The 25,136-nt window shown below is 42.1% G+C and overlaps 1 protein-coding gene across 2 annotated transcripts in view; it reads right to left on the bottom strand.

The window, feature by feature from the left end:
• Positions 1–6,175: 6,175 nt before the first annotated feature.
• Positions 6,176–25,136, bottom strand: part of FILIP1 (filamin A interacting protein 1) — a 115,709-nt gene continuing 96,748 nt past the window's right edge. The window contains exons 5-7 of one of the 2 annotated variants that reach the window (XM_082306326.1): positions 22,103–24,908; positions 14,737–14,960; positions 6,176–6,955 (exon numbers count right to left, since the gene is read on the bottom strand). In XM_082306326.1, the coding sequence (XP_082162452.1) occupies positions 14,754–14,960; positions 22,103–24,908 (3,013 nt within the window). In that variant the 3' untranslated portion in view covers positions 6,176–6,955; positions 14,737–14,753. The remainder of the gene's footprint in view (positions 6,956–14,736; positions 14,961–22,102; positions 24,909–25,136) is intronic. The other variant, XM_082306327.1, reaches the window with a different exon arrangement.

The raw sequence follows: 25,136 nt of genomic DNA, 5'->3' as shown, positions 1-25,136 counted from the left end.
GGCCCCGGCCCCGGCCCGCCCCGCCCGGCGCCGCGCGCTGACACCGGCGCCGCCGGCGACACCAGCAACCAGCCCCGCCTCCCCGGGCGGCACGTGACCGGCGCCCACCGCGCCTGCGCGCTCGGCCGCGGCAGGAGGGAAGCGGGCGGGCGCGCACCTGAACAGCGCGGCAAAGGCGCGCGGCTGATGACGCCACACCCCCCACCCCTCCGGCCACGCCCCACCGCCAGCGACCGGCCGCGACGCAGCTGCGCGTGCGCAGAAAGGGGGGCGCCCGGGCGCGGGGGAGCGCGGGCTGCGCCTGCGCGAGTGGCCGCGTTCCGCCCGCCCGAGGGCGCGTGCGCAGCGGCCCTGGGCGCGCGGGCGGGCGAGAGGTGCGCGCACGCGCTTCCCGCTCCTGCCGCTCGGTGCTTGACAGCGCGCTGGGCGGTCGGTGCCGCTGCGGGGCCCCGCCCCGCCCCGGCCTGGCCTCGTGCTCGTGCCCGTGCCTGTGCCCGTGCCGTCAGGCCGCTGCGGAAAGCACTGCGTCACTTTCCACCTCCCTTGGCGTCTTCCGGCGGCGCAGGGCCTGGTGAGGCAGTTCGGTCCCAGCCGGCCCGCAGGCCCCTCGCCGCGAAGCCCCGCTCCTCCTACCGCTGGTGCGGCCCTCTGGCTCCCTGTGGCCCGGGGCCGGGGCGAGGCCGGCCCGGGGCCGGGGCGAGGCCAGCCCGGCCGGCGGAGAAGCCGCGGGCCTGCAGCCCTGTCACCCCGCTCAGTGCTGCGGGAGGAGCCCTGCCCACCGCCCCTCGTCTTCCCCCTCCATCAGAAGAGGGTTGCTGGACAAAGGCAGCGTCCGTTGGATTGCAAATAGAGACGTTAACTTAAGCTTCCTCGTCTTACAAATAGGAACAGCATCAGTCCCACTGTAGAGATGCAATAGCATAGGTCATCTCAGCAAAGTTACAAGAGCTTATCTTAACGAAGCCATTCATACAAACCATCACTTTGTGAGTTGTTCTGCACTATGTTCCTGCCCTGTTGTCAGGAGGCGTGTGAGTGAATCAATGCAATGAATGCCGGCAGGGGGGTTGCTGTTAGAGTTACTACTTTTTATTTCACTTAGGAGCCAATCCAGCTTCTATTCAATTCATAAAAGAGTCACCTTTTATGGGGGGTGTGGGAGTCTCTCTGTATCCCAGAATACCTTCTTTATCAGGCGTTGCTCAAGCCGACGCAACGCTGAAAGTCCGTATTTCTCACTTTATTGGCACTTTTACATTAAAGTTTGTTCTGTGAGGATGGTGTAGTCCTCACTACACAGAGAGTGTAGCCAAAATCCACTTTCAGCAAGTATTTATGCATTTACTTGATTTTAGGAAAAAAATTATTAAAGCTATTTAATTAAATAATTCTATAAGCACGTAATCCAGTCTAAGCCCTTTTAGCTGCCTGTGGAACAGTTTCCCTAAAACAAACGCCTTTTCGTTCTCTGAAGACTCAAAAGTATCAACGAAGACCACTGGGGGGAGCGGCTGCCGTGTGCAAACGCGGTCTCTCCGGAGGCTCGAAAGACCGCTCTTCACAGACAGCATAGGAAATTCGGGCGCTTAAGCATCTAAAATTTAGGAATTAATTTGGTGCCTAAATAATTATTTAGGGTTCAAAAATTAATCGTATTCCTTGTGGCATCTGTGCTAAAGCTATATCTCATTCCTAATTTATCCTTTCCATTATCTTGTGGGCTCTAACTTCTGCTGTCATTCCCCCTAGGTAAGCCCCTCGCCCCTATTATCACCCTTTTCTTGGTTATCTTTTGTTTTCAGTTACCAGCTTCAGCTATAGTAACTTTTACTCCCTCAGCCTCACAGAAAATCCAGTGAGGTGCGACCTGGGACCCCAAGGGAACAAGACTGCTTGTACACCTGTGCTGTGAGATGGCAAGGAATTTCTCTGGCAGCAGGATAGCCGAGGGGCAATGTCGGGAAGTTGGGAATCTCGTGCTGCCCGGGATGAGAGGACTGGCAAAGAATGGGCACGTTAAATTTGTGTGGGAATCTGTTCTGCAGTGGTTAAACTGGGCACGGGCTCTGTCAGCGGTTGGGGAACAGCCGCAGTAGGGATGCTGTGGGCCACGGTGATGGCTCGCTGGTGCGGTACCATCATATGTGTGAAACGGGCAGAAGAACAGCGGGGCGCTTCCTAGAGGATCTTGCAGAGAGGCCCTCAGTCAAGCAAACACAGGTTGATGTGGAAGTTTTCCTTCCACAAGTTTCAAAACGGCCTGCAAGGGAGACATTTCGCCGAGGGGCCAGACTAAGTCTAGTCCAGGAAAACTTCAAATTATGACCGATGGAGATGGGAAGAGCCCTAGAATTTTTATGTGCTGGTTTGCTCCATTTGTGTCAAATGACGCGCTTCTGTATAGCCATAGCCACAAAACCCTGGGTTAAATCTGGGAAATGTGGAAAAAAGGAGAGAACAGGAGAACCTGCTCCTTTCCACCCCAGTGGAATCAGCTGCTGCCCGATTTTGAACTGGTCAAATTTAGCAAGGCGTGGCACGGTACGCATCCTCGCGGCCACGTCCTGATGCGAGGGTAAGTACCGCCACGCTGACAAAGCAACCACTGACGTGAGGTGTCTGAACTGATCTCTGCTTGCCATTCTGCCTGACGTGAAACAGAAAAACTAACGCACCACACGGATCAGATCCACTGTTACTAGCCAGTTATAGCTCTCTTTTCAACTAGTTGTACCTAAGGCCATATGTTTGTCTGTAAGCTTGGCCTACGCATACACTTTGCACTGTAACGACTAGGTTAATTAGAAGCATGAGTTTTCTTTTTATCAAAATAAATATTATATATAATAATAAATATTTTATCAAAATAATTATATCCTCAGTAGCATAACTGGATGCAATCACAGGGTATATCTTACTTCCTTTCGTTAGAGAAATAAAGAATATCAGCATAAGTACTGCAATATATGGGTTTTACTTTTCACCGCTAAGCTAAGGTCTCGGTCAGATATTATTCCACAGTTTTACACTAGGACAAATTCTTTTATATCCAGGCAAGTGCAACCAGCAAATTTCATGTTCATGAAATCTCACAATGAGGTGCTGTGCGATGTAGTGCACTTCACGCTGGTTTGTGTGCAGTTGTAAGACAAATGGGTACAGAAAAAAAAAAAAGAAAAATACTTATAAAAACATACACTTGTAACGTTCCTTTTTAATATGTGGAATGACAAGCTGATTTATTAGGCATTGACTGAGCAATGAGTGATACACAGACATCTTACATAGTCAAGGCCTCAGTGTGTTACATTTATTAACCTTTAAGGCAAGGAAGAAGCAAATATGTGTCAGACTACCCAAGCATAAATGCTAAAATTACAGAATTTTAATTTGAAAACTGAAGTCTGATTTCAGGGGTATAAAATGTGCCTTAAAATTGTACAAAAATGAATGTATTGTAGTTACTCTAAAAGACCACCAATTGGCATTTACTTTTTAATTGTATTCCATTAAGCCCCCCCAAATGGTCATCTTCTGGCACTTATCCTATCACATTGTCCACTTATTTATAGGAAAGATGTAAATAATTAATACTTTTAAAAATAAAATTAAAGAAATAAGACCTTACGCTGTTAAAACCACTAATATTTAGAACAGGCAAGGCAAATAAATAAAATTCATTAACTGCCAGATTATTTCAGGGAGCAAATCTACATAACTTAAAGCACTAAATACGAAGTTTTCAACTTAGATGTTACTGTCCAGAAGAAGAGATAAACCCATTCACAGTAGGAGGCGGAACATTCAGGGCAGTAACCTCCATTTGGTATCTTGTTATCTACGTTAGAGATGGTTCTACAAAACAGGCAGTTTGTCTCCTCTTTGGCCCAATTATGTTTCACAATGAGGCAAAAGGAAAACTCACTGGTTGTGGAGATTTTCTCTAGAAATAAAAGTATTTGAGATTTTTTTAATAGGTTGATACATCATATTTTATCACCTATAATTATACTAACACAGGTCTTTCAATCCTGTTTAGACAGTAGGAGATCTTTAAGAGAAAAGTACATCTTTCACTGGTTTTCAGTTGCTTAAAAGCTACTGATATCTATAGCCCAAGATAGCCTCTACATTGTCTTCATCTGAAAGCACTTCCTAATTACTTCCTTTAAAATGACAATACTTGTAGAAATTAATCACATCTTTATATTAATAGATTTCTTCCTGAGTGTCCCCAAAATATAGGCTAATTATGTGGCTAATGCACTTTCTTTACTTACTTGTTTTAGATTCAAATCCAAATTAGGTAATGTAAAAAATTGACCAGGAAGATAAATGCATTGAAGATGAAATACACCCTTTGCACACATGAGTTTTACCCTCCGGGCATTTTGTGAAATACTGTAGCTGCTTGCCAGGTGTCGGATCAGAATTTATTATTCCACCTGCATAAACCATTAACAGCGATGAAGTAGTGTGTATCACCATGGATCTTTCATAACCAGTGTTACCAGTCTCCTACTCCAAAGTGCTGCAGTTCATTGAAAATATTTTAAAATCTGAATGATTTCAAATACACCACGACTGTATTTATGCTTTAAACAAACCTTTATTTTTTTTAAAGCTTAAAAACTTAATGTATTTGCAAAATCATATATGTTTATGTATTTGTTTAGAAATTATAAAACAAAAGGGGACGACTTCTTATACATACACTCATACTGAATCGGCTTTATATTAAAATATAGACAAGGAAAAATATTTTCTACTTCGGCTGGGACCTTTTAAATCTGGACTCAACTTAATAATAAGATTTTATTTATATCTTACTCATATTTAAAAGCTGAAGTTTACTTCAGGCATGTCACTGTCACTTTCAAATAGCTGGCAATTTCATTCCAGATAAGCTCAATATAGTCCTTAACATGGATAGCTTTTGATTCCCCAGGAAGGCTTTGAAAATAGAAGATCTGGGTCATTACAATGTGAACACTAATAATAATCATTCTACTGCGCAGTAAATTGAAATGTGGCACACACTAAATTTTATTCACCTCAGCTGTATTACTCTCTGAAAGCTGGAATTCTTCTCAGTTCACTCTAAAATATGATCTACAGACACAGCTATGTTATTGGCATACATTGTCTGCCATAAGGAAAAAAAAACCAACTCCTTAAAAACTTGGTGTACCAGCTGAAGTATAAGATATGCCAACAAAATGACTCTTTTGCAAGGATAAGCAGCATTTATTTTGATTACTCAGTATAGCTGTATTAGCAAACTCTTTACAATGCTGATCAACTCCAAGAAAATTTATACAGGTCCCAGAATATCCTGCCTCTCTACAATGTCAGCATTTGCCGCAGAACTCGTATCTAGAAGAAAAAAACAGCTCCCATGGCCGGCAAGCAAACGAAACCATGAAGATCAAACTGACTACATAGCAGTGCGTTATTACGGCTTCAGAAATGAACTGGCCTACTCATCTCTGTGGGACGCTGAGTTAATGCACTCCTCCTGGCGTCCCACAGCCTATCTCCTGCAAGCAACACCGTTTTCCTTTCCAAAAAATAGCTTCTCCCAGTAGCTTCTGCAATTAAAAAATCTGCAGTATTTTAACAATGTGCCAATGACTTAGATTAAAAATAATTTATTATGAAATGTATAAGAAAAAAAGACCCTGCCTGGGTTGCATCCAGCTTTATATATAATTCATTCAAAAATCATTTTGAGTATAGCTGCCACGGAACTCTCTGGATGCTATTTGAAAAGCTCCAGCCACCAGTGTAAAATGCGCCCTTCAGCATACGGCAGAGCGTGTGACATCTCATTTATACAGTCCTGTTAGTCCCAGACTAAATATGCTGATGGTACCAATCGAACAGCTCTGCCAATGCAGTGGAAGCGCAAGGTTAGAAACCATTACGTCATTAAGGTCTCGGTGACAGATCCCTCTCTGCATCTTGACATCTGAATCAGTTGTACTGTGTACATCACTGTGATACCGCAGTGAAATACCAGTCAGAAAAAGGTAACTTCCAAAGGCATACATTCTGGCCCTACAAACAAATACATATTGTGAGTACTGTCAACCTTAAGAAATTAGAGTTAAAATTCAAACACTTGATTACCTTTGCATAGTTGTGAAAATTTATTAGTTACAGTGTAATGAAAATCAACTTTTTTTGGTACAGGCAGAAGTAAAAACATACATTATATAGAAAAAAAATCACAGCTTTAAAAACTGGCTTACATTGTTTAAAATGAGTAAATCTGGTTGTATTTCAAGGCATTGGACTTTAACACTTAAAATTATGCCAAACCGTCACACAGTGCAAGAAATATTCCGCAATAGTACAAATTCCATACAGCAGTCTTCAGAGTATTTAGTCTCACAGAATCTCATGGTGGCAAAAAAATGCGCTGAATATTTTTCCATTTAAACAAAAAACATTGTTGAAGTTAAATTTTTCTTTCTTTACATACTCTCTATTACAAAAATAGCAAATTGCGAATTTGACAGTGTATTCTACAAATAAATGCGCCATGGACAACAGGAATTGCAACTTTGGGACAGTTACTTTACAAAGTGTATTATAAAAATAAATTATATGGCAAACATCAAACAAAATCAAGCACGTGCCTTAGGCTTTGCAAATGAAAGTGAAATTCAGCTGGCAGAAAGACTGCTTCTCTCTCTCTATGTACTTTCAAAATATCAGCAAGGCCCTTCATTCTTAAAGCTCTACCAAAAAAAAATATATATATAAAATCTAATGGAAGCAATAAATACTTCCACGAAGAATCAGTAGCACAAGTGACCCTGGTGTTGATGGTAGAGAGCTTCTGCAGTGATCCATCCAACTGGCAAGGAGGGTAGTGCACACAGAGCGCGTGTAGTGGGGGCGGTAACTCATCTAGAGTTCATGCGTAACTGGTGAATGATGACACTCTCTAAAAGAGAAGATAGCAAAACAGGTGGTTTTATGAAACTGCAAATGAATGACAAGTTACTTGAAAGAACAATTACAATGGCAGTGCAACGTGTTTTTCTTCTCGAAATGTCTCACAGGCTTACTCTCACATCACTGGTTGATAAAAACTGTCCTGGCTAATGCTACAAAGGGAAACCAAATTAGTACCAGGCTAGGGCTCAGAGGCCCTTGGCTTCCACTTCAGTGTCAAGACCATCATTTGGTCATCCATAGGGAAAAAGAATAAAACAGCTGAATGAATTAAACCACAGGGACGCCAAGGTTCCAGTCCCACACCCGAATCAGGTAGAAGACAACCTGAACTTGGGCCTCTTGCACCTTGTCTAAGCAAATCCATCATAAATCTGCTAGCAATTCTGAAATGGGGATGGGGAAGAGGTATGGGGTCATTTCTCATTTTTTATTTAAATTTGGCTTAGAAACCTATGCTGGTTTTATTCAGCAAGTCTGCTTGAATTTTGCTACTGACTTTAATGGGGATAAATTTCAGGCACAGCACGCAAAACTAAGTGTTGGCATTGTCTTTGAAAGGCTGGGTTTAACTTTGCCCTGTGTGTAATGTAGGAGATCCCTGATCCTGATTAGTATCTGGGCTCTGCTGAAATACTAATGACCTGGTCTTCTGTTCTTCTATCGATATACACTGCTCTTACAGGCAACTTTTTTAATATAAGAATTTAGCTATCAATGACGTTTTTCTCTGGAAAGTTGTATTTTATGCATTTTAAATAATATAACTGTACCAATGCTAACTAGAAACATACAATAATACATTTTCAGAAATACTCATTTTCTTAATTGAAATTATTTTTCTTAAGATTGCTTCCTCTCTTAATAGTCTGAAGATTTTTCAAAATTTACACGACCCAAGAAATGACACTAATCATATCATTATTTCCTTTTACATTTTTATTGACTTCTGCCTTTGTCTGCTTCCTAACTAATGTTTGCAAGATGTTTCATTAAGTTACATTATAGGAAGAAAGAAAAATCAAAATGTTTTCCGTGTACTCTTAATGCCAGAGCTTTGCCACTAGATGGCAGATTCCAGCGATGCTGTTCCTACACGGTGAATCAGAAAAGCAGGGCTGAGGCAACATTCAAGAAAGTATGTTAAGGCAAACGAAATAATAGAATTTCCCGAATAGAAAGCCTTTCTTTTCCATATAATATATCAATAACAAGTGAGTTTCAACAAGATATGTATACTAGTTCTACCAAATTTGAGCAATGAATGTGAAAGAACCGTAAACTACAGTAAGATTTTACCTTACAACCAGTGCTGTTCTCTAACTTCAAGCTCTTGCAGAATATGATGTAAAAAGCTGCATTTACTTCATATCAGATTGTAACCTCAGGTAAACTCTCCCATTAACTTCAATGGGAGTCACACGAACTCTATATGAAACTATTTTTTTCTTAATATTCACTATGCACGTTATATATTAATACAGAGTTTAGATACAAAATTCTAAAAATGGAATGGGTAGCAGAAAAATATCATACTCCTTGTAAAGGCTCAGTCACTGAATGAACAGCAAAACTACAGTAGGTTTCTGAATCAGTCTTCCTCCTACAGACCAAGTATAGCAATTATGCAGAAAAGAGTAGGAGAAATAATTTAAAAAAATCAAATAATTTCCTCTACTAGTATTCATTTGTTCATTCATTTCTCACACACGTATGCTCTTAGTTTGTCTGTCAGTTGTTTGTATTTGAAATGCTTTATATATATATAAAAATATATATATTACACACACACATACATATACACACAGACTCTAGTTACTAAAAGAGGTGTCTGAGCAGTTATTAAGCTAAAATTACAGTAGGGCAGATTTTGTCAGAGTTCTGTTGGACCACCCTCTGTAGGAATATGATGATATCTGTAGGATATGATTACATAAATTTTTCTAGAGTTATAGATGTGAATATTTCAAGGAGCTATAAATTCACTTAAACAAAACAATTTATTTTAATGACAGGAAAACAAAGTTAATGTAAAACTGCTAATTCTGCTTTCAGTCCCAGTGATGTAAATCAGAACTTCTCCAGGAAACACACCATTAGCAGCTGGCCTAGGAAAAACACCAGTTCATACAATGAAGCCCATCAACTGACATTTTAACATGTGAAGTTTAATTTCTTCTTACAATATATACAAACAAATAACACTATATAATACAAATGTAGCACAGATGACGCACGCCCAAGCAACAGAAGAGAATGATACATCCGTATTTCTATTTTTAAAATCCCGAAGAGAGTTTTTAAAGAAGTGAAGAACCATTCATACCTGAGTGATTCATACCTGACTCTCAGAGCTGATAGCTCTGCATCTGAGAGTAGTGAACCCTGATTGCATCTTCCAAAAACTAAGAGCAGTGTGTAGGGAGTAAGATTCAAAGTGAAGTTAACATCTATAATGAGAAATGTTGCATATAGTTTTGCCTGAGAGAGCTCAGGCAAAATTAAGGGAAAGAGGATAACTCACGCTGACGTAGGGGAGAAAAACATTCCCCTAAATGAAAACAAGTTCGAAAGATGAGCTCACAGAAACTCCTGCCAGCAAACTACAGATTTCAAAGACACTCAATGAAATTGGCCACTGATGTGTGATGGGAACATATAATTGGTCTGAAAATTGTCCTGACTGTTGCAGCTTATGCCAAGCACCTGAAACCCAGCAGGACAGTAGCTTGCTCTCTTTAAAGACATGCTCTTCCACATCTCATCAGAATTACTGAGTGTTCCTGTAAATATTGAGCATGTTTTAGAACATGTGTAGCACATTTCAGGCAGTAACATACGACTTGGCACCCAACTGGCATGAATTGACATATTAACGTGACTTTAGAGATTACTCAGATGATGCCAATTACTATGTGCTCTAAGTGGTTTGAGGTTTAAATATGGTAACATGCATACTTTATGGGCATATTCAGAAGAGTCACAAAGTGTTACTTGTTCTTTGAAAAATCACACTAATGGGTGTCACGAAAGGAAAAAAAGGTGGGCAAAATAAATCAAAATCTCTGTTTTTCTTCTATTATTTATTTAGCATGTTTACCAATCTGAGAGAAATCCCCCAGGCATTAGGGCTGAAGTTCTGTGCTCCCTCATTTTCAGTCACACTTACTCAAATGTATTGCTCTGCCAATGACTACGTTAGCAATACTCATATGTAACAGTAATTGAGGTGATGGGATCTAATCTAGGGAAGACAGTGGAAAACTTATTAGGAAATAGATTTAAAGTTGGAGACCTGAGGGTGCACCTTCCCAGTCCATGTCTGCTGCTCATGAATAGGTTGGCATTTTCCCTCTCCACCTTATTGCTGTCCTAAGCCATATGTTCCCACTGCTGGGCTTGAGTTGTCACGACTGCTTATATGGGTCAGTCAGAACACAGCACCTCTCCAGCTGACATTGAATCCTACCACAAGTACAAAGATTGGTTCTCAGCCAGCTCAGTTCCTGATGATGAAGCACTGTAACTATCATTATTACACGGAGTTGAATGCATTTTGCTACTGAAACCGTTCCACTTCATTAAAAAACAAATCAGTACAGAGAAAAAGGTAGGAGAAAGAAAGCATGAAAATGAATCATTCTGGATGATCACCTGGGCAGAAGAAGGCTTGGTTTCTGCATTGTAATCCAGTAATGTAGAATACACAAGAAGCCCTGTAAATAAAGGCCCTAATATTTTCCTGTGGATTGGTGTATCAGAGTTTGATTCTTCAGTGCATTGTAAAACCTGAGGTCTGAACAAAACTTGTCCTTGTGGTATTTCTGACATCACTGTCTTGTGTTCATTCTTTGGTGTTGTACGAAGGTGAGCTCATGCTACATTCTTCCGTGCAGTGGGGCACTGCTAAGGTCTTGCTCGTCTTCTCTGTCGCCCTTTTCATTAAACTGGAAGAACTTCTTATTCTGAAGACCCGTATTGCTTTGTCAGATTTAGTTGAAATTGGTTGATGTGTTCAATGTTATTCATCAACAAAGGACAGATGGAGGGATGGATGAACACAGACACTTCATCTGATAAGCCTCCTTTTCACAGAAGGCCAGGCTCAAAGGCAGCCTTTGGAACAGGGACCAGAATCCGGGTGACCTCCCTCCTCCTAGTTCAATATCCTGACCACTCAACCACTCTCGTTTCTGCTCAGTGAATACCGAAGCCCTCCGTGCAGAACAGCACAGCCTTTACAGGAGGGAATGAGAATGCCACCGTCTTCCCCCTCAACTGTCTGTCAGCACCAGTGGCGAACCTGGCTGGAGCTGATGTGTGTTTGAGTCTCCTCAGATACTGGTGAGAAGGGGGACGCATCTCCTACCTTTGAAGAAAAAGCTTTCAATCAAAAGCTTTTTAAAATAAGCAGCACTACCCCTACATTTGTGTGGTATTTGATCTACTAGGAGGCATTCGTGACTCCCCAGTCACTTTAAAACAGCCACTGGTTTCCTATGCTTGCCTTCGTTCTTCTTCTGTCCCGAGAGCCTGGAACTAAGCTATGTTAAAGCTAGCCTTTATGCTTTTTGCCAGATCCCTTTTAGTTCAGATCAGTTCCCCAGTTAAGTTCAAACACTTGTGCCAGCTCAAGGGACAACCACATGGAAGTGAGTACTTTCTTGGAAGTGAGTACTTTCTTGGCTGGAGGTGACACAGATAAGACTACAGCTTTTGACTCCAGTGTGGGGTTACATCCCGACTTCAAGTGACCATGAAATTGTGGCTTGACTTAAAGCCCTTAGAGGAAATACAAGAATACCTAGATTATGGATCTCGATTAGGTTCTGAGGCTGCATTGCTAGTAAAGCCACAACTGAAACACTGACCAGACAAGGGCAGTGGAAGACCTTCAGGAAGATTTTCAGGATGCCTCTGGGGCTTAGGCACTGTCTTTAGACTTGGTTGTCTAAACTGCCTTCTGGAGCTACCCGACTGAATGGAGAATCTTACTGTAGTCACTAAACATAACTGTCTTTAGAGGAAATTCCAATATAATAAAGACAGTTACGCTTCAACTTTTAAGACTTCTGAACTATAGGCTTTCTTTTATCTTCATCTTACCCTTCTTCTACCTTTAAGAAACAAGAATCTCAAGTCACTTAAAAGAGATGTTAAAAATTATTAATACAACTAAATACCTATTTTTAGCTAATGGTTAAACCAGTTGCCTGATTCCAACTCTTTGGGTTTCTGCTATGGAGCAAAAGTTCCTTTTTGTTGTGCTGGGAAAAATAGCAGGATCCGTGGTCTGACCTGTCTGGAATTTCTCGAGTCCATCTCATGAAATCCTACTGATTCTTTACAAGAGTCATCCCCGGCTTGTGCCCGCAGTTCTGCTTCAGTTGTGCTAATCTGTGTGTCCTGGATTTCAGGTACTGTAAGGCTGGCTTGTTTCGTCAGGTGAATTCGTTTCTTAGATCTCAAGCAACACAAACAAATTTTTCAACCACAGGCACCCATAGAATATTGCCGTGGGTACAGCAACAGTTAACTAAGGAACTAAGTTTCTTTGAAGAAAGGATCTGAAAAGGAAGGCTTACGGCAGCTGTAGTTCATCACTGTATCAAGCCACATTAGCGTGGGGCTCATGTTTGCAATATTATTTAAATGACTGTTTTGACCTGAAGACTTGCTTCAGTGCCAGTATTTAGAGTGAATACCCAGCAAAAAGCTCTTAATAATGTGTTTTCTTCAAACATCTGCTAAAAAGCCTATGTTACAATAAGAACAGTAAGATCTCGGAAACAGTTTATTGACAAATTGAGGCTTTTAAGTGGTAACAATTAGTTGAGAGGATCTGATGTATTTCTGGCATAGTAACTCACATTGCTTGCTAATTCCAGTTTCCAAGTTTTATCTGAAATATTGGGAATTGAGTGTTATGAAAAATGCTACTAATATGAATCTGATTTTCAGATGTCATAGGAACGAGAACCTTAAAATTAACAGGTATTGCAGGTGCTACATGTGTAAAAATTGAAAGCTACTTCTTTTCTGATGTGGCAGCAGCTTTTACACCACAGACAAAATGCCCTTCATGTGAATAATAAAATGCCAGCTTTACGCTGGGATAATGGCCATATCTGGATCTTAAATTGGAGAGCAATGCAAAGTGCAGACCGAAGACTAAACATTGCTTGGACTGAATATAATTTTGCTGACCTTCTGTGGCAGATTCTTCCATCAAATCTCTTCTCCCAGACAGAAAGCCATTTGATATTTCACCCACTGGTGCATTTTCTTTTCTGTGAATTGTATTTATTATTTATTGGTGGTCTTCCTGCCTTGCTTTCTGAAAGCTATTCCTAACCACTGGGACCTTTACAGCTTGCTGTGGTAGTTGAGGTATTCTACAAGCTTTAAAACCATCATTTATCAGTCTGCTCGGCTCCATTTCTTTTGCTTGTGACTTTCTTCTGTGGAAATTTATCACTTTAATAACTTTACTGTTACTAAATAAACACTCATAACAATCGTTGGCATCCACACCATTTCCATGCTGGAACAATTCCTTAAAACATGCTTAAAAATGCAAACATATAAATGAGGAAATCACAAAGAGGGAAGGAAAAACGATGAATCGCCATGGTATTGTGAGGTGGTCTGTATTTAAGATAAAACATTTCAAACAACTGAGAACTGAAAGTAACTTCCATACCAAACCATCTCTTTCACTGTCTGTACCTGAGCTGTGCCTTTGGATAGCAATTTCTGCCACCAGCAGTCTGTGCTGACTTCCCCTCTAAGACGTAAGGATGCTTGGCAGCTCAGGCTTAAATATAGCACAAGTTCATCCAACCAGGAAAGTGGACAACCTAGTGAAGTCAATGGAGTGACTTGCTTCAGAGCCTTTAGTGGTCTTTGGAGCAGGCACAAATGGACTGTATTGATTTTAGCCAGATCAATATTTCTTTAGCTTTTTCTAAAGACTAAACACCTTTTGGCTCACTTGCCTTCATCTGACCCCTGAGCTGGCAGTAACCCTGTGTGTGTAAGTCAGGGACCTGGTTGCAAGTACTGTCTACAAGTGTTAACCCCCTCTGGAAGAAATAAGCTGCTGCTTAGCACTGCTGCTGCCGAACATTGTGCAACCTCCCTGCTCCCTTGCATTTTGTAACCGCCTTGAGAAAGCAGCTCACCACTGAGAAACGCTGATTTGGATGGGAGACTCCTGGAGAGAAGGCTGGTCACACAGTGCCCATCCTTTCTCTCTTCTCCTCCCTCTTGCACCTGAGGTACTGGCTTTCATTAAATCAGGACCTCAAGCGCGCTGCCTCCTGGCATTGCTTCCCTCGGCAACGCGGCATCTCAGTAATGTAATCACAGGCAGGAAGGAAAGTGCCCCATGCAGTAGCGAACGCGGAAAGTGATCCGTTAAGGTGGAAGACAATCTAGTAAAAGTGACCAGACTTCCTTCAATCTATTAAAAAGTGACCAAGTCTACCATTAAGAAATCCTGCGCTAGATTAATAACCTAGTGCAGTTGCCCCATTCTCACTTCCTAGCCTGAAAATCTTCCTGGCATACAACTGCCTTTTTGATGGCTTTTTCTTTTTTAACTTCAGTAAGAAAATAAAAGGATGTTGTTACTTAAGTAGTCAGTGCACACACTTATTAGTTTGTTGTAAGTGACAGCTGCAGGATTCCATTAGTACAGGCAAACGTGAGCAACTACACAGACAGGGGGCTGACTTCCATGGTAGCAGCAAAACCTGCAGAACATACCCCCTGAGCCACCGCCATCAGCCCTGACCCCCGCCCAGGGAGGCAGAGCTGCTGGCTGAAGATTTCTTCAGTTCTATTTTCATAGACTGAGTCTCGGCACGAGGCTCGAATTTTGTCACATTTCCTGCTCCTGGGGCTGCCACTACTGGCTTTCCTGCTTTCATACCTTTTGACACAGGAATGCGGGTGGGTGTAGGTCTCGGGGATGACCCATCCTGTCCTGTCTGCAAAAGAGAGACACAGAGAGAAATTACACAAATGGAGGACTTTTTCTTCTCATATATGCTCATCTTATATTTTTCATTGATTCTTCATTTACCTCTCAAGAAACAATGTCCCAAATCACGCCTATTAGCAAATTAATGTTCGCATTTGGAACCTGGCGGTAGCACATACTGCTAGTGCAGGACCAAGGTACAAAGTCGGGATCAAACAAGTTTCCCAGAGCTGAAGTCTGGTGTTTTGGATCAAGATGTCATGAGGATGGAGTTTGTCCCTGCAAAGCTCCAATTCCACAGCATGACACACTGCAGGATGGCCTTAGAGGCTACCGAAACACTGGCTTAGCTGTCAGACAGGCACAATATTAGCATCTTGCACAGAGACTAGCACGGGCCCTCAAAACACTATAGCCACATGAGGCTAATGCTGAACCCTGAGTAACTGCCATTATTTTCAGAGCTGGGGCAAGATTTCTCAGCAGTAGAGATGCAACTGAACTTTGCTTCCCGAAGTATGCTGGGGCCACTTATTTCTGCACTGGGAAGTGCAGGGGCAGAGGGAAGCGAGAAGGGCTGGGAGGGAGACAGGGCAACGATTTGGCTTTCCTTTTCCTGTGGCTGTGGGAGGAGGGATGTGGGAGAGGGCTCGCCCCTCCAAGCCCTAGCCACAACTTGAGGGAGGGTGAAGCAGGCAGCCCAGATTTCCAGGGATACCTCAAGGCAGTGTGGACACAGTCATTTTACGACCTCTGCCAGCCTGCTGCCCTGGACAACAAGCCTACCAAGCACACTTATCCTCAAGTTTGGGGACTTCAGAATAAAAAAAAAAAAAATATGGCCTTGAGAAATTTTTAATGATTTTTTTCTTCTGGATGGAATCCGGTTGAGGATCCAAGCATGGAGCTGGCAGACCCAACATGATGCCTACCAGGCACGTGTGCCCTGCTGAGCACCAGCTGGAGGCCAGGCTGGCTATCCTATATTTTGAAAATGGCAACCAGTACATACGTTTAGGCAACTGAATCCCACTGTGTAAATGCACAAGGAGCACTTGGATAGGACAAAAAGATTCACAAGGGCCAACTGGTATTTTCTGTCTCCACTGGCCAGATAATGTTGCACATGCTCTGCAAGGCCAAAACTGGAAGCTACCCCTTATGGACCAGGACCTAGTGAAAATACTTATAACCATGACAATTTTGAAAGGCAAATGTGTTTTGTTTTCCGCAGTGTGCAATACAGACACAAATGTTAACAGTGGCAACTTCAGTGTCTCAGCAGAATTTCATATGTGACTTTTTTCTGTTCAGATAATGGACGAAGACTTTGATCTCACAAAAGAGAACACTTTTCATAAGATCCTGGAATCCTAGCTAGAACTGTCTGCTAAATGAATAAATTCTGTAACTTATGACACGTAAGCAAAATAAACTGCTGAAATAGGTTGGATTAGGGGATTGCGTCGACTGCAACATGTATTTGCACATTTACTTAAAAATGCTCTTAAAAAATGCTCCTAAAAAATGCTCCATGAAGGAGCATTTTTCTCTCTCAAAGGATTTCCAGACAGTAGCATCAGAGCCTTCTGTCTGCATCCTGAGTATTCAAAGAAAAAACGTTCCTTAATCTTCTAAGAACAGTTGAAAACCCCATGTGTACACAAAAAAAAAATCACAATTGGAAAACTTGAATGCTGTCTGCCTGGCAGGAAGGAAGCCATTTTCAATAACTAAAAGCAACATTTACAATAGCAGTCTAAAGGCTAATATGGAACTCACATGTAGATGTCAAAACAAGTTAGGCCCATACAATTCTGTAGGGCAAAACATGCAAATGCATTCCATCAGCCTTGGAAAATATGTCAACATCCCAGGGAACCCAAATGACAAACATCTTGTACTCCCTGAAAGAGCTCCACAGTGTGTAAACATGAGGCAATCAAATGAAGTAGCTGGAATCTCAGGCATTTCTTCAGCTTTATTCACATGTAAATTATTAACTAAGGATTTGGGTGCTTTCTAGTTAATCATTTCAAGCCTAAATCAGTCAAAAGCACTTTGTAAAGAACTCTAACTTGCTTTAAATTTCTTAGTTGCCTACCTTACAGCATACTGACATGTTGATCATATGGAAGCTAATGCCTGCTTCACATACAGCTGCAAAAGCATTTTGTGTTTGCTAAGTGAAATGGCACAAAGGTGGCTCTTCAGCAAGCAGTCCCCTTTGGCCAGAGTGACGGGGTAAGCAAGCAGAGGACGCTCTCCGGTACGCGTCTGTAGTATCTGTGCCAGAGAACCCACACGACTGTCTCCCTCTTGGTCATTTCTTCCAAGAACCAAACTCTAAGCAATTCCCTCCAGCCCTGTTTGTCTGTAGGCTGCTGTCTTCTGGTTGACACAGGAATGCGGCTCTAACCAGAAACCAACTTTTACGCACGGAGCGCCTGAGACGTGGCCCCGCGGGACGCAGAGTGACGCTGGCTGGCTCTGGACGGGCAGTACACGGTGCTGGAACAGCACAGGGGGCCAGAGCGAGGTTAGTAAATACATTACTGAGAGGGAGATAAATACATGCAGCCGCTAGGCTGGTTAGGTCAATAATCAGCGCTCACTGCAGACACTGAGGTTGCACTAAGGTTGGACAGTCCCATTCAAGGAAGAAAAGCAATCTGAATGTACAGAACATTTAGGATGTTTTAGTGGTTTATAACAGATCCTGCTTAGTGCATTTTATAGATACACGAAAAGAGTGCTTTCATGCACACGTCTCCTTTTGGAAGATTTTCGTAACAAAGGTGCTTTTTCAGCACTTATTCTCAATCAGATCAGGGACCAGCTTGCCCTGGACAGAAATGGTTCAGTTCAGTGGTTGACACAGGTATCTAGTGCAATGTGAGATGCCCTGGGCTACTCAAGCCATCTGCACAGGGTTGGTAGATAAGACAGAGGACCCAAGGAGACCTGCAGCCTCTCATAAAGCAGCTGGAAGTTAGGTAGGCTACTTGACAGCACTTAAAATGACACTAAAGAAGTATGTTTAGGCAACTGAATCCTGAAAGGGTAGGACTTGAGATCTAGGCAATACAGTCAGTGGAGCCCAGTGGGCAATTCAGCTCACACTGAAGCTAGCAGCATCTCAGCTGAATCACCCTGCAGTCCCCGCAGAGCCAGCATACAGGGCTCAGTGCTGACAAGGGCACTGATGACTAGGGTCTGACTCAGTTGCCCGCACTGAGGCATCTTGTGCCATCTGAGGTATCCCATCAACTTCCACTGCAGAAAGGTACAGGTCTGTGTTACACCTACCAGCCTCATGCACGTGTCTCAACTGCCATAGGGCACGCAGACAGCACCATGCATCTCTATACGGGTAAGTGAGCTGACCCCTGGATCTCTAGTAACTCTAACAGAACCTTAGAGCATATACGGAACACCTACAAAGAGCTAAATTTAGATGCCGATCTCAAACTAAATGCTACCCAAATTAAAGTAGCCTTATAGATGCTTTAACGTGTGCCCAGTTAGCTCTGGCACCCAACGGCCTTTCAGCTGTGCCTTGCTGCCTCAGCCACAGGACGCTCTGCATGGTTGGTGCCGTGCCACGACGCTGGCTCTGCTGCAGCCGGGATTCCCTCTGCTCCCTGCAGATTTGCATGTCACCGGTTTCACTGTGTACCCTGGCAGCGTATACAGCCAGCACTGGATGCCAGCCTTGTAGGAGGTGGGGAGCACAGGGATGAAGTGATTATAGGAGTGACACCCATCCTGGTAGCCAAAGAAAATCCAAATTCACCAGCAATCCCACAGCCAAATGTAAGATCTAAATCAAAAAACAGGATATAGGCACCACAGTTGTTTTTTTTTTTTTTTTCCCAAAGAATATTTGTTTTTGTTCTGTGAGGTTTTTAATGTAAACTATATGAACTGTCCTGGGAACAGAGACTTGGGCTAATGTGCTAAGGCAAGACTAACAAACAGGCTACAGTTTCAGGCTCATTTTGGTCTGCATATCCTCTGGTCTCATAGTCTTGAATTTTTGGTTGTGCTGTGGTCCATCTGTAATAAAAAAAACTATCTGCTAGGTCTGCTAGGGTAGTCCGAGTATTTTTCTGGGAGTTTGACTCTAATCAAGCTAAAGATGACCAAAACCCAGTTTTTCCACTTCTATGGTAATTACCCAAATCCATAGGCTATCACATAAAAGGCAGTTACCAGCTTAGGGTTTGGTTCTTTTTTTTTTTTTTTTTTATCCAAAGTGGCAATGGTTCTGTGTTAAATGCTGAATTCAGTCCAACTGGTCTAACAGTCTCCATCACATCGGCAGTGGGATCCAGGATGCACCAAAGCTCCTGCCATGGAGACCCCTGTGGGACTGGACAGTCTGGGTGGTAGCGCTGGTGTGATGAGGCCAGTTGCTCAGCTGGCCAGCCCTGGGCTTCTGCAGCAGGCAGAACACAAAGCGCCTCCAAAACATTTGGGTCCAGCAAGTTCAGGTGCCAGTGGAGACAGTCACTGACCGGCGCCTTTTTTCATTGATCGTTTTGGTTAAGTCCTCAAAAACTTCCCAACTTCTCCTTCAGATGCCTGTGTCTTTCTTTGGATGAAGGTCTAATTTTTTCTACATCAAAACTGTTGCAGACTCAGAATAGGACTTGGATCAGGGGAATATAAATCTCTAGCTACTCTAGAGTGTATGTCAGTGTAAATCAACACAACCATAACACCCCTTAATCCATGGGATTCATGGGATTCAAAAATCATGATGATCCATCCTGAAACCACAGTCTCTGGTTTTGGACTGACATATGCAGGAAGACACCACAGCTCTTGAAGGCTGAACCTTTAAAAGTACTGTGTGTGCACCTTAAAATTAACTTCACCTGCAGTACTGAAGATAACTCTATAAATTCAAACTGGAAGAAGTGTTAAATGTTTTCAAACACGAAAAGAGTAACTGCAAATTTGTTATAGCAACAGGTGAGAGCTAGGAACTTTAGGATTATTTTCCCCTTTGTAGTTTGGCACTGCATTAGTACATCGTACAGAGCATCTTGCATGAGGAGAGCTAAGAAAAATACTGAAACCAGTGAGCTAAGAAAGCAGTTTTGTATCAGTTTGTCTTCTTTGATTTTATGAACTTAAACACTCAAAATTATATCAATGTTGGTTTCTTCTAGGGTTACTGGGTAAATGGTCACAACTTGTTTTTTCTGACTAGGGGTATTGAAATGTGTTTGCAAAGTAGTCATTTGCAAAACAGATGGTGAATACACAACTTCTATTTTTTTTCAGGGCGTTAGGGAGGAAAAGGCACATTTGGGCTTGTTAGAAGTTCCCTGTTCATCTGACTAGGAACCCTAAAAAACAAAGGAAAGCATAGGATAAAGTAAATCTTATGGTTGAACTATTTTCCTTACATTCCAAATCAGGGAGGATGAAGTGAAGAAAGAAGCCACTTTTTATCCAGATGAAAACAAAACAAAAAAATTTTGTCTGCCACAGTTCAGTGCATCATCACAGTAGAGACAGACATCTAGTAAAAAAGAATGAGGAACTCTTAAAAAAAGTTTTCCAAGCCTCTGAGAGACAAAGGAGTTTGTAAATGAATTAATTCAAGACTTTTTGAAAAATGAGCAGTTGCCTCTAGTATGTAGGAAAACACTGTACAGTAAAGTATCTAGAGTACATTATATATGTGGGGAGAGAGAGGGCACGCACGTGCAATCCCAAACAGATCCGTATGACGAATGCAAATTTTCTTAAGTCAGAGGGCTTAAATGGGAATGGCAGCTTCTCTCCGAAAGTGTGGAAGTGTATCTTAAATACACTTTGACATTTCAGCTTGGAAAGGGATGGCTGAAGAGGCATGTTGTAGGGGTCTGCAGACTCCTGAGCGGCACGGACAAATGAACTGGGGATGACTATTCAGTATTTGTCAAGATACAAGAAAGAGGCTGTAACCAATGAAGGTATTGCATAAAAGGTATCAAACAAAAGAGCATTTTTCCCAGAGCCCACAACTGAATTCACTGCCCCCTGATGCTGTGGAAACAACAGTATAAATGAGTTCAAAAAGCAATTAGAAGAATAAATAGAAGAAAACTCCGCCACGGTCTATTAAACACAAAGATGTGGCTACAGGCCCTGGTTCAGAAAGAAATACCCACCTATTGCCAAAAACTGGGAACAGACGCTGAAGAAAACATTACTGTGTGTTTACCCACTTAAAATAATCTTCCCCTAAGCATCTGCTGCAGGCTCTGTCTAGCTAAATAAGCTTTTGGACTAATGCAGTACTGCTGATTTTCTGTTTTGGTTAAATTCTTCCTTCCCAGGGTATTTCCAACTAAAGGAATGCAAACCCATGTCCAATAATAAACCTGGGGGGAGGACTATCAATAAATATTGTCCAATATGTTTAAAGACAGAGGTGAGAGACTGATTTAAGTATGAAAAAAGAAGCCGGGGTACCACCACAGAGGCACAAAGCAGCAAAAAACGTGTTAGACGAAGCACTATTGTAATACAGAAGTTCAGAATTTCAGAGGACCAGAAAGAGCTTTACTATTCACTGGCTGAAAGAGGCTTGGAGCTATAAGCAATGATACTGTGTCTGGCTATTTATTCCTTTGGAGTTCAGCATTATAGCAGCTATTAATTGAATTATAACTGTAATGGGATTATACCAAAGAAATGCCAGCCTGCATGATCAGACTCTAAAGACCCGCCATCTGGGCCAAAAATCATTATGAGTGTTTTCAGAAGTCAGAAATTGCACTCATCAAAAATAAAAATAGTTTCCTCCTCTGTCATCTCCATCATTCTTTGTCCCTCTCTGTCTCTCCACTTGCAATTTTACAGGATTGCCATTACGAAAATAACCTTAAAGGAACTTTGAAGGGACTTCCTTTGAACGTTACTCCTTTGGGAGATAATGCCAGAAGTATACCAGCATCCAACACTGGTACAAAAATATATGAATCAGGCAAATTCTGATTTTATAGTTAAACTCATATCTGAAACAAATGCAGGGAAGTCAAGAGTTTCTCCTCACCCCACCCATTTTCCCTGCTGGTGTCTCAAACCTACACTATGGTTGCCCTTCTCCTTACCATGAAGACTACATCATGAGACTACACTGCTTACCACTGATTGTGTTCCTCGGGTGGAAGACGTTGTAACAGGCGTTATAGTGATAGTACTTGTCACCTTGCTTGCTGCAGGTCGCGAGGACAGGTTGTTCCGGGGCGATCGAAGGACAGTACCGGTCACAACTTCTTTCTCTGCTGCTATGTTCACTGGTCTGACTGTTATCACAGGACTCGCGCCATCAGGTGCAGCAGTGGGAGAGCGTTTAAACTGGGAACCTAAGTGGATATGGATTTTGTTGTCTTCTGTCGTAATAATGTTGGCGTTGGCATTGTATTTGCGGATTGGAGTCGGGACGGTTTGTTTTTCTGGTGTTACTTTGAAGACAGCCCTTCCCATGGTCATATCTTGTGATTGCGGAGAGACAGAGATTTCTGCCGGTGCCGCGGATGTTGATACTGTCATAATCTGAATTGGCGATGCAGGTCTGTCGGCGAAGGGTGCTCTCCCTCCCTCTGGGGACTTTTCCCTGGAGAATGTTGTTATAGTGACTGGAGACATAGAACGATCTGGGCCCACGGGACTTTCACTGCCTTTTCCTTTTTGTGGCATAACATTTGGAGAGGGAATGATGGTTATTCGTGGCTTCTGATTTCCCAAAGTAGGAATGACAGTGGTACTTGAAAAAAATTCCTCTGAGGTTGGACTGGTTATCTCCAAAGTAGCTGTGCTGTTCTCATGGTCTGGCGTCACCCGAATATGAAGAGGTTGCCCCTGCTTTGGTGAAAGGACAACCTCCCCAGGATGCGCTGGACTACTGTGGGTTCGGGGTCCTTTATCAGGAGTTGCTTGAGCCCCAGTTTCTCTCTTTCTCATCCATGGTATCCAAGATTTCCTCATTGCAAGTTCATTTGCTGCTGGAGGGTATCTCTCGAGCACTGAAGAACGCTCCATGGGTTTTTTCAGACCTACCTGTCGCAGATTGCTCATGATGTGATTCTCCTCCTGGAAGGATTTCCTTATAAATACTGCTGGAGTTTCTTCTTCTGCTGCTTCACTGCTCACAGCATCTGTTTGCACGCCGGTGGATGTCACGGGAACATCGACCATTCTTCGTCCATTTATGCTGGGCCTCAGAGCACGGCTGTAACGCTTAGAAAGCTCCAGCTCTCTTGTTAGGTTCAGAACTTCCTGCCCCATGCTCTTGTTTTTATTTTCTTCTTCCATAAACCTTTGCTGCAGAACCGAATAATCGACTTGGAGCTGAGAAAGCTGGTCTTCTTTGTTCATCAGCTCATGGATTTTTTCCTTAAGAGCTTGAACTTCTGCTTTCAAATCTCTGCTTTTCGCCTCTTCCAGACGAAACCTGTGCCTCAGCTCTGCCTCCTGGCTCACTGCTTCACCTTTTTCTATTGCTTTGGTTTTGGCAATCTGGAGTTTCATCTCCTCCAGCTGCTGAGAAAGAAAGTTAGCTTTATCCTGCTCAGTCCTAAATTTCTGCTCTAGCTGATCATATTCGTCTTCTGTCTTCATCAAATCTCCTTCAACCACTTCCAATTGTTTGAGACGTTTTTTCAGTCTTTCAATTTCAACGGTAAGTTCTTTAATCTTGTTGTCCTCATGACAACCATGCTCTGGTCCTTTCCTGGCTCGACCTCTTGTAATTTCTCTTTCTACTTCCTCCATACCATCAATTCTTTTCTTTAACAGGTCAACTCTACAGCTTAGTTCAGAGGATTTTTCTTCTTCACTTCTCAGTTTGCCAATTAACTCATCCCTTTCCTTTGTCAAACTAGACACTTTTTCCTCCATTTCGGATTTCAGTTTCAAAAATTTCTTACTTTCTTCTATCAGTTTCTCTGTTACATCCATAACTTTCCCTTGTTCAACTTTAAAATTCTTGTTTAGACCCTCAACCTTTTTTTCCTCCTGTTTTATTTTTTCCATCATATTTTTTCGTTCATCAACCAACATTACAGTAAATGACTTCAGCTTCGTAAGGTCATCTTTTAAGCTTATTTCAGCCTTTTCCAACTTGCTTTCTGAGGCCTCAAGGTCTTTCACTCGAGTCTTCACCACTTCCAACTCATTTATCAAATCCTTAGTCAAATTCTTTTCTTTCTCCAAGTTTAAGTGTAGCTGGGTGCATTCAGACTTACTTTTACTGAAAGCCTCTTCCAGCTTCTCTAGTTCTGACATTCTTTTCTGCAATTTTTCCACTTCAAGTTTCAACTCTTTGCTATGGTGCTCTTCCTCTTGCAGTTTATTTTTCAGCTCTTTACACTGGGATTCGGTTTTTGTGATCTCTTCATCTTTCCCCTCCATCTCAAGCACACGCTTGCGGAGGTTTTCCACTTCTGCCATTAAGCTAGAGTTCCCACATTCCCCTTTCGCTATTTTATCTCTTAGTTCTTGAAGTTCCTCCTCAGCTTTTTGAAGATTCTTGTTAGTTTCTTCTAGCTCCTCTATCCTGCGAGTCAACCCCACGAGCTTAAGCCTTAGCTGTCTATTATGTGACTCTTGATTAGCCAGTTTAGCAGTCATCTCCTCATGTTCTTGAGAAAATGATGATGTTTTGTGTTCAAGTTCTGCCTCTAACTTCATCAGTTTTTGTCCATCTTCTTTTGTTTTTGCACTAATAATTTTAAGCTTTTCTTCTTCTTCTTTTAGTTTTTGGTTTAAGTCCTGTATTTTCTGGCTTTGTTGACCAAGTTGTTCAATATGCATTTGTCTTTCATCCACCAGCATGAGTGCAAATGATTTGAGCTTGACTAGTTCTTCTCTTAGTTTATTGAGTCTCTTTGTATGTTCCTTCTCCTTCCGGGCCTGATAGATCTTCTCCTGCTCAAGAAGTTTCTTCAACCTGAAACAAGTTAGAAGAGATGCATTAAACTAAAATATATATATATATATATATAGGTGTATTTCTCCATTTTTTAAATCACCTTCATTTTATCAGGTTTTTTTTTCATTAATAACCTAGGTAGTCTTTCAAGAAATAACTACGTACTACAGTTACATTCCTAAACCAAATATTTTAAATTACAAAAGTTAACTGAAAACTATATAACATCATCTACAAATCTGAAAA

Source organism: Platalea leucorodia (genome assembly GCF_965183815.1).
Source record: "Platalea leucorodia genome assembly, chromosome: 3".
NCBI lineage: Eukaryota > Metazoa > Chordata > Aves > Pelecaniformes > Threskiornithidae > Platalea > Platalea leucorodia.
The sequence above is the reverse complement of the archived record's forward strand: the minus strand, read 5'-3'. Positions and strand labels throughout refer to the sequence as shown.